The 8,882-nt window shown below is 41.7% G+C and overlaps 1 protein-coding gene across 1 annotated transcript; it reads left to right on the top strand.

Moving 5' to 3' along the window:
• The first annotated feature begins 2,936 nt into the window (after positions 1 to 2,936).
• Positions 2,937 to 6,959, top strand: LOC101165076 (1-acylglycerol-3-phosphate O-acyltransferase ABHD5). The gene is made up of 7 exons (XM_004073872.4): positions 2,937 to 3,032; positions 3,598 to 3,680; positions 3,785 to 4,175; positions 4,830 to 4,981; positions 5,331 to 5,442; positions 5,515 to 5,695; positions 5,773 to 6,959. The coding sequence occupies exons 1-7, from the start codon at positions 2,989 to 2,991 to the stop codon at positions 5,872 to 5,874; spliced, it is 1,065 nt and encodes a 354-aa protein (XP_004073920.1). The 5' UTR covers positions 2,937 to 2,988; the 3' UTR covers positions 5,875 to 6,959.
• Positions 6,960 to 8,882: the final 1,923 nt, after the last annotated feature.

The raw sequence follows: 8,882 nt of genomic DNA, 5'->3' as shown, positions 1-8,882 counted from the left end.
ATTTCTGGAAGGAGACACCCGAGATTTTTCAAGGAGAGCGCCTTCGTAAATCTGAGAGATCAACCTTCTGGTAAGATTTAATGAGATTCCCAGCAAGTGTAAAGGTAGGAAAAGACGGGAGATAGCAAAGGTGACTTTCCTCCAGCAGCAGCACCCAAACGCTCCAGGATAACGGCTTATGTTAACTTTTCGTTCAATCTCTACCTTATCTGAAATTAAAACAGGAAAAACAAAGATATGCAGAAGCTTAGGCCAGCTGCCTTTTATGAGTCTCTAAATTACTTTAAAAGAAGGGGAAAAAAAAACTCCTGAAGTAATAGAAATACTTAACCCTAAACATCTCAACAGTTTGAATGAATTGGTTATTTTAAATTTTTCTGATCACTTTTGTTTATTTAAAGACCCACTCTGATGAAAAATGTGTTTTTTATGTTCTTGTAGAATTGCTCTCATGATGTAGGACACATTTAAAGTCTTTAAATTAAATACACACACACACACACACACATATATATATATATATATATATATATATATATATATATATATATATATGTGTGTGTGTGTGTGTGTGTGTGTGTGTGTATCTCTTACATGAGATACAGAGGTTCTGAGATACAGACCACGGATGTCAAAACACAAAAGATTCTCACCATGCATGGAGGGTTCCATCCCAAATCCACCACCTTGAGACCGTATGCTAGCCACAAGGAAGGAGGCTGAGGACTAGTGAGCATAGAAGCCACTATTCAGGATGAAACATCCAAGATGCATGAGTACATCAAGCTCAAGGCCCCAAATGACAGTGTGCTCAGTGAATGTCTCAGGCAATGGAGGGCAGAGGATACAGTGCTGGAGGACAGATCCTCATGGGAGGACAAAACCCTGCATGGGATGTACCACCGGACCATAACTGAAGTGGCTGATATCAAGAAGTCCTATCAATGACGGTACATCGATTTAGCTGCAGCTATAACTGTTTTCTGAAAAGTCCCGTCATCAGTCTGACCAATCAGAAGTGGTTAGAGTCTTCACTTCTTTGTTCCGATTTTGCTCATAAAGTCGCTCAGTTCCAACAAAATACCAGCTAAAGCTCAGCTTTAGCGGTGGAGCTTTCCACAGAATCCGGTATCAGACCGTGGAACAAGTGAACAAAACAATAAAGCTCAGAGATGCTAGTCTATCTGCGTTCGGCGGCTAATGCACTACATATCCCAAGTTGCATTGGGTTAAAGTGACAGCTTCTCAGCGCACAATGAGTCTTTCCTGTTAAACGTCTTGAAACCACAACGAACACACATCAAATAGTTTTTAAATCTTCTAACTTAACTTTTCATACATCTTTTACAAAAAACAGCTGCAGTTTCCAGCTTTTTCTGCCACAATTATCAAAAAAATGCATGTGAGATTGTGGAGGGGCTGTAGATCAATACAGACTATGAGTTTCTCCTTTTTTGTAAAAATATTTGGATGCTGGCGTGCCGTGGGATTTTTGTCAAAGTTAAAGTGTGCCGTGGCACAAAAAAGGTTGAAAAACACTGCTTTAGATCACAAACGGTTACTTTAAAACAATGTTTCCTTAAGAGAGTTTGGAAATTTCCTGCCTGTGAGGATATAAAGCTGTTCATTTAGTCAGCAATGTATGTCTAGGTCGACGGCGTTAGCATTAGCCGTCCTGTGGGAAATTCCATTATATGTTAGATTAAAGGTAGCAGACTTTCGCTTTACTGCTGTTACTGCTAAAATTACACTGTAGATGTATCAGAGTATATTAGTAATGCTCCATGAACCTTCTGGTTGTATTTTGTAAATTGTCTATCACTTTAACATGTGTTTACTATGATTTTTGATCTCGCCAAATCTCACCGGAACAGGAAAGGCATAAAAGATCGATCTCTACTTTTATAGATCGATTATTGATCTATTGGGCTTGGATTGATTCAGGTCGATTATTCGATTTTAATCAATCCAGCCCTGGTTCGAGTGTAAGTCTGACAAACTTGGAGAGCCAGTGGCAGACACAGAGGAGTGATTGTACCTCTCAGATGGACTCTGAAGGCCTTGTTTCCTTCTGGAAAACCTCAGTCATCTCCTTCTCTGATGTCCAAAGCTTGACGTGTCAGGACACATACTCATCTGTACAGAAATTATTCAACAAATGACTCTCCTACAATTGTGTACCATTTTGAACAAAATCTTAACGGTTCACCACCACTCTTCATGTAACTTCTTATGATACCAGCAGGAAGAGATAGTTTTACACTTCTGTTGACATGTTTAGGCAGTCTGTTAGCATAAATTAATCTGGTGCTAGTATTGAAATTCCAGTTTATTTACGAGAAATCACCCTGAAGGTTGGAGTTGGCCCAGACTGAGTAGAATCCTATATGTGTGTTGATATCTAAAAGGTTAAATTTATGAAATAAAACATAAATATAAAAGTGTGAAAAAATTAAAATCAAAACTAAAAGAAAAACCCATGAAATTACATTTTTGCTAACCAACATTAGTATGCTAACAACAGACAGCACTACAACATCCTCCATGTCACGATTTTTTTATGCAAGATCACCTTTAACTCTTCAATTGTATAAACTTTATTTTTAAAGATGAAATATTTATGCGGTTTTTTAAACTACCTTTGGAGTAACTACGCACAAATCTTTACTTTAAAAGATGGTTTCGTGGGAGGATATTAGCGTCAATTAGGTTACCTGCTCAGGATCCTGTCGTGCTGCGTTCAAGAACACTCAGACAATTAATAATTTCGCGGAATCATTTAAGTATAAAAATAAAAAGATAGAAAACTAACTAAACCAATAATTGCATTTTATATAATACTTTAATAACTTCGCTGTTCTCCAGAGCTACGTGCATTTAACATCTACCGGAAACATAATTCTGTCGTTGTACAATTCACAGAATGTCCTTGAACACATCCAAGGAAAGTACTATTTCCAGTGGGGCGCAGTAAAATCAGCAAACATCATGCGGAGGATGTCGGAAGACATACAGCCCGGGGGGGATCGGAGGTTAGTATGGCACGGCTCGCTTGCTTCGGAAGAGACGCTCTGTCCCAGGATAAACTTAGATTGTTCCGCTGCTCATCCGCCTAGAATGTTTGCTTAAAGTTTGAGCTAGCTTTGCTACGGTTTCAAGTTAAACTTCAGAGTAAAGAACAAAAATAAAACTTTCCCCAAAATCGATTACAGACGAACTATTCTGGCTGTTTTGAGCTCATCTTTATTTGTGGTGTCTTCAATGTTCATCTATAATATTGCCGTCTAATTACAGAACTTTAATGTTGTGAAGGAAAACTTATTTTTGCTCAGTCAAAAAGTAACTTTTTCATCACCACAATCACTGTTTACAACTAACTACGGCAAGCCGAATGGACCCGGGTTCGATGGCAGAAAAGAGGGGGTTTAACCCGGAAAACCGGTGTGTTTCAACGCAAATCGGTGTTTGTTGAAAGTCCCAGACTTACACATGAGATAATATTTGGACTTTATGTGATTTTCTTTGGAGTCCTTTCTGATAAACAGCGGGGTCCAAAGGTCTGTCTGTGCGCACTTTCCCTCTGTTGTCCAAATGCAGCTCCTGGATATCCAGCTGGCTTCCCACGTGGTGCCCAACTTCCCCATCTCAACTGAGAAATGCAGAAGAGAAGATGCTCAAAAGTGAGTGGTAGATCTGTTAAAGGCCCATTAAAGATGGCTTCATATTTTGTTTGAGTTTTTATCAGAAAAAGAGCTGTCAAATGAGACCTCCCCCTGTCCCTCAGCGGTGCAGCGGCCGTATTCCAGGCAGCATGTCCGCATCTCCAATGGGAATAACCTGTGGACCATCGCTTTCTCCACCCATCTGCTGCCCTCCTGCCCTGCTCAGTCCAAGACTCCCTTGGTTCTGCTTCACGGTTTTGGCGGCGGGTTGGCCCTTTGGGCCCAAAACCTGGACGCTTTCTCTAGCCGCGGACCGGTCTACGCCCTGGACCTGCTGGGCTTCGGTCGGAGCAGCCGCCCCCAGTTCAGCACGGACCCCGGAGAAGCTGAGGAGCAGTTTGTGACAGCCTTGGAGGAATGGAGGGAGAAGGTGGGCCTTGAGGAGATGATGTTGCTGGGACACAACCTGGGAGGATACCTGGCTGCAGCTTACACACTCAAGCATCCCAGCAGGTATGTTGGCAAGGCTTCCATGCTTTGAAGGAAGACCCCATTAGGTTGTTTAAAGTTTCACTCCGAGGTCAGAGATCTTTTTAATTATGATTATGCTGTTTTTAGCCAAAATATACCCCCAAAAAACTGTAGTTTTCTAGGACATAGTTTCTACCTCTGACTTGTGTTAGCGTGGAGCAACCCCACCCCCACTTCCCATTACCCACCAGTTTATGTGCTCTCCCACTAGCTTACAGCCCCTCACACCTCCAACCTAATTCTACCGGAGCAACAAAAATGGCGAGCAATTTTGTACAGTTTTGAGCCAAATGTCAGCTCAGCTGAGGAAAACGAAGACGTTCATGAATGTAGACGCCTGCAAGAATAGAGCAGAGCAGGGAGCTAGTGTCCCGCCCCAACTTATACGGTCTTTTTCAAACTGCATTTTTTTCTTCTGATTCACATCGATTTGAACAAAGAAATACTCAGAAATGCAATTTTACGCCAAAATTTGTTCACATATTATCAGAAATATGCCACAAGGACACGGCTAAAACACCAAAAACACTGTTTTCATTGGGGTTTAGGAACCTTCAAACAACAACCTTCGTAAACCACCTGATCAAAATCCAACTAACGAGAAATGAAAGGCCAACGTTTATTAACTGTCTTCAGGGTGAAGCATTTGCTGCTGGTGGAGCCGTGGGGATTCCCCGCACGCCCAGACAACCCTAACCACTACTCCATCCCGGTGTGGATCAGAGCGATGGGCGCCATCATGAGTCCCTTCAATCCTCTGGCTGGTCTCAGGCTGGCCGGTCCTCTGGGTCAGGAACAAACCTTGAAGATCTTCTAGTGGTTTTTTTGTCTTAAAATGCTAATAGGTTCTAACCTAGAAATTGACTGTTCAGACTGCATTTTAGCTGTAAGCATGAAAGATTAAATCTTTTTGCCAGATATTAATGTTGGTGGATCCAAATTTATCTAAGTTGATTCAATTTAAGTCGTAGGTAGAAACCCATCAACTGGATTGGGTTTATCTTTGATTTTTGAGGAAAAAATCAAAATCCAGTTGATGGTTTGTTTGTTTTTTTACTTATGATCAGCTATTATTGAAATTAAAAGCTGTTTTTCAGTAAATGCTTAAAAAAAAAATTAAAAAAATTCTCCCACCAGGTCCTATGTTGGTACAGACCATCAGGTCAGACTTCAAGCAGAAGTACTCGTCAGTGTTGGACGACAACACCGTCTCTGACTACATCTACCACCTGAACGCCCAGACGCCCAGGTGGGGAACACGTGTTATCAAAAAAGTTCAGAAAGGTGGATGCTTTGTGCTTCACCTATGTCTCTGCGTCAGCGGAGAGACGGCCTTCAAGAACATGACCATCCCCTACGGCTGGGCGAAGAGGCCCATGCTGGAGCGCATCCACCAGGTCCAAGCCCACATTCCCATCTCCTTCATCTACGGCTCTCGGTCCAGCATCGACAGCAAGTCGGGATGTGCGCTTAAGGAAACCCGGCCGGACGTGGGGATTACCGTAGGGGTTATTTTGTTTGCTTTGGAGAGAAAATTGAGTGTGATTTCCAGCTTCACCGGCCCGTTTGTGCCCACCAGGTGATCCGAGGAGCCGGTCACTACGTGTTTGCCGACCAGCCAGAAGACTTCAACCAAACCGTCCTTCAGATTCTCGCCAGAGCGGAGGAAAAGCAAAGTTGAGAGAACCAAACTCGACACACGACTGCAAAAGTACGCCTCCTGAATGTGCACTTTACTCCCATGAGCACCCATCACTGACCGGGAACGCTGGGCTCGCCATTCCACACTCCCTGAAGCTTGGGTCCATGTTTTATTCTTTCTTTTTCGGGTCATAAAACATTTTGTAAATAAAAGGGATATGTCAGATCGTCGTGGTGTGATTCAGATTCTAGGAATGTTTTTGTCGTTTTCTTTTAGAGGAACTGCTGCTGGGGTCTTGGCACGGCCGCAGCATTCCTCTGATCACCCCACACTGAAATGTGGGGGAAGTAATCAGGGCAAAGTGCTGCTGCTTTTCCACCGAGAGCTGCTCTTACCCAACAGCTGCCAGCAGGTGGCAGCACAGGAACAAGCAGTTACCTCACAGAGGGGTAACAATCCTCCCTCCCCTCCAGGTCTCGGTCACATACATGTGAAGTGACCCACTCCAGAGACAGGGACAGGGATGCTCTGAGAGCTCTCTGCTTCCTGCTAAGTCACAGCTGTGCTGACAGAACCGGGTCAGAGATGGACTAAAAATAGGCCTCCTGTTTGAAGGAGCTGCCGTTCAGTGAGTCTGCAGAGAGACAGGAACTAACAACAGATTGGAGTTTTTCTTTGAAAAGGCAGCTTTGTGTTGTGTTTTGAAGTTCTGCTGTGGGGCAGCGGTTTCAGAGTGGGCAGATGTTCAAAGCCCGAGAGGATGCAAGGTTCCAGTGCAGTCGTGTGCTGCTAATTCCTCATGGAAGGTATACGCCTGCCGGAGCGAGAAGATGCAAGAACCACAAGTAGAACATTTTAATAACCCAAACGCCACAAAGGAAAATGTAAGCATCTATTTACCCTGCAAGCGAACACCTTGGTTTTCTATCAAAGAAATCATTTTTGTGTCTTTTTTATATAAAATAAGTTGGTTTTTTTATCACTAAGCTGCGTACGCCTTTCCTTTTCACACTTATTTTTGTAATAAAGTTCCTCCTGAAATCTGTTTTTGGTCTGCTGCACGTGAGCAGAATAAAATAATCCAGAATATAATTCTGAATAAAAGAGGCAAACTAATGTCAAAAGGGTTGTTTGTTTTATGTGTGCCTCTAAAACGCATCAATTCCTGAGGAATCACAACTGCAGCATCACATACATCTGGTTTTTATGTGGTTTAAAAAAAGATAGTCATCACCTTGCAGGTGAGCTGCCTCGGCACCTGCTAACCATCAGCAGTGGGTTGGTTGACAATCAAAAGGTGTGACGGCCTCAACAGGAGCAAACCTGTTAGTTTGGAGTAGGGTCTGCAACGTCCAATACTTAGGAAAATAAGACACCTATTTGTACTTTTGTGATAAATATAAATAAACTCTTGGTTTTTTGAGTGAAAAATAATAAAAAGAGAAATGACTTAGTTTATTATTTTTACATAGGTTTTCACAACTTTCTTTTAAAATAAAAGACTCCGTTTACCACATAGGATCATCTCGAAGCAGAAAATGTAATCAAATTAAACTTTCAATAAACCAATCTTTATTTGCATAACACTTTTTCCAACTCATGCTAACCACCATGGTAAGAACATTTATGCAATGTAGAAATCTGGCTTTGTACTAAAGTGGGGAAATGATATTTTGGGGACATATCCCCCCCTGCGACCCCGTTCACTGAGAAGAGTCAGTCACTGATGTGGAGGATCCCTCAGAGGAAAACACTGGAGTTACAACTAAAATGGAAAAGGAAAGAAAACAAATTAAAAATAGATAAACAACCAAATAAGTACATAAAATAAATAAACCTTAATAGAAAGACATAAATTGTTAAATGTGAATAAAAAAAATCAAATTAGTAAAAGGAGAAAATGAAGTCATTAAAATATCAAATAAGTTCCTAAATTTCAACTAAAAGCTGGATTAAAATGATAGGTCTTGAGCCTTCCTTTACAAACCCTGTACAATCTCTGCGGCCCTGCGGCATGCTGGGAGACTGTTCCAGAGGTGAGGTCCGTAGTAACTGAATGAGGCCTTGCCGTATGTTTTAGTTCTAACTTTTGGGATAACCAAAAGGCCGGTATCAGAGAACCTCATACTTTAAAATCATATCAGATAAATATGAAGACCCAAGGCCATGAAAACATTCATAAACCAATAAAAGAAATTTAAAATCAATCCTGAATTTCACAAGGACCCAATGCAGCGATTTTAAAATCAGTGTAATGTGTTCCCAACCCCTGGTCCTCGGCAGCACGTACAGTACAGACCAAAAGTTTGGACACACCTTCTCATTCAAAGAGTTTTCTTTATTTCATGACTATGAAAATTGTAGATTCACACTGAAGGCATCAACACTATGAATTCACACCTGTGGAATTATATACATAACAAAAAAGTGTGAAACAACTGAAAATATGTCATATTGTGGGTTCTTCATAGTAGCCACCTTTTGATTTGACCTGAAATGTTTTTTCACTTCACAGGTGTACCCTGTCAGATTTAAAAAGTTTGATTTCTTGCCTTATAAATGGGGTTGGGACCCTCAGTTGTGTTGTGCAGAAGTCAGGTGGATAAACAGCTGATAGTCCTACTGAATACTGTTAGAATTTGTATTATGGCAAAAACAAAAAAGCAGCTTAGTACAAAAAAAAGAGTGGCCGTCACTACTTTCAGAAGTGAAGGGCAGTCAGTCCGAAAAATTGGGAAAACTTTGAAAGTGTCCCCAAGTGTTGTCACAAAAACCATCAAGAGCTACAAAGAAACTGGCTCACATGTGGACCGCCCCAGGAAAGGAAGCCCAAGAGTCACCTCTGCTGCAGAGGATAAGTTCATCCGAGTCACCAGCCTCAGAAATGGCAGGTTGACAGCAGCTCAGATTAGAGAGCAGGTCAATGGCACACAGAGTTCTAGCAGCAGACACATCTCTACAACAACTGTTAAAAGGAGACTGTGTGAATCAGGCCTTCATGGTAGAATATCTGCTAGGAAACCACTGCTAAAGAAAGGCAACAAGCA

Source organism: Oryzias latipes, chromosome 11, assembly GCF_002234675.1.
Source record: "Oryzias latipes chromosome 11, ASM223467v1".
NCBI lineage: Eukaryota > Metazoa > Chordata > Actinopteri > Beloniformes > Adrianichthyidae > Oryzias > Oryzias latipes.
The sequence above is the reverse complement of the archived record's forward strand: the minus strand, read 5'-3'. Positions and strand labels throughout refer to the sequence as shown.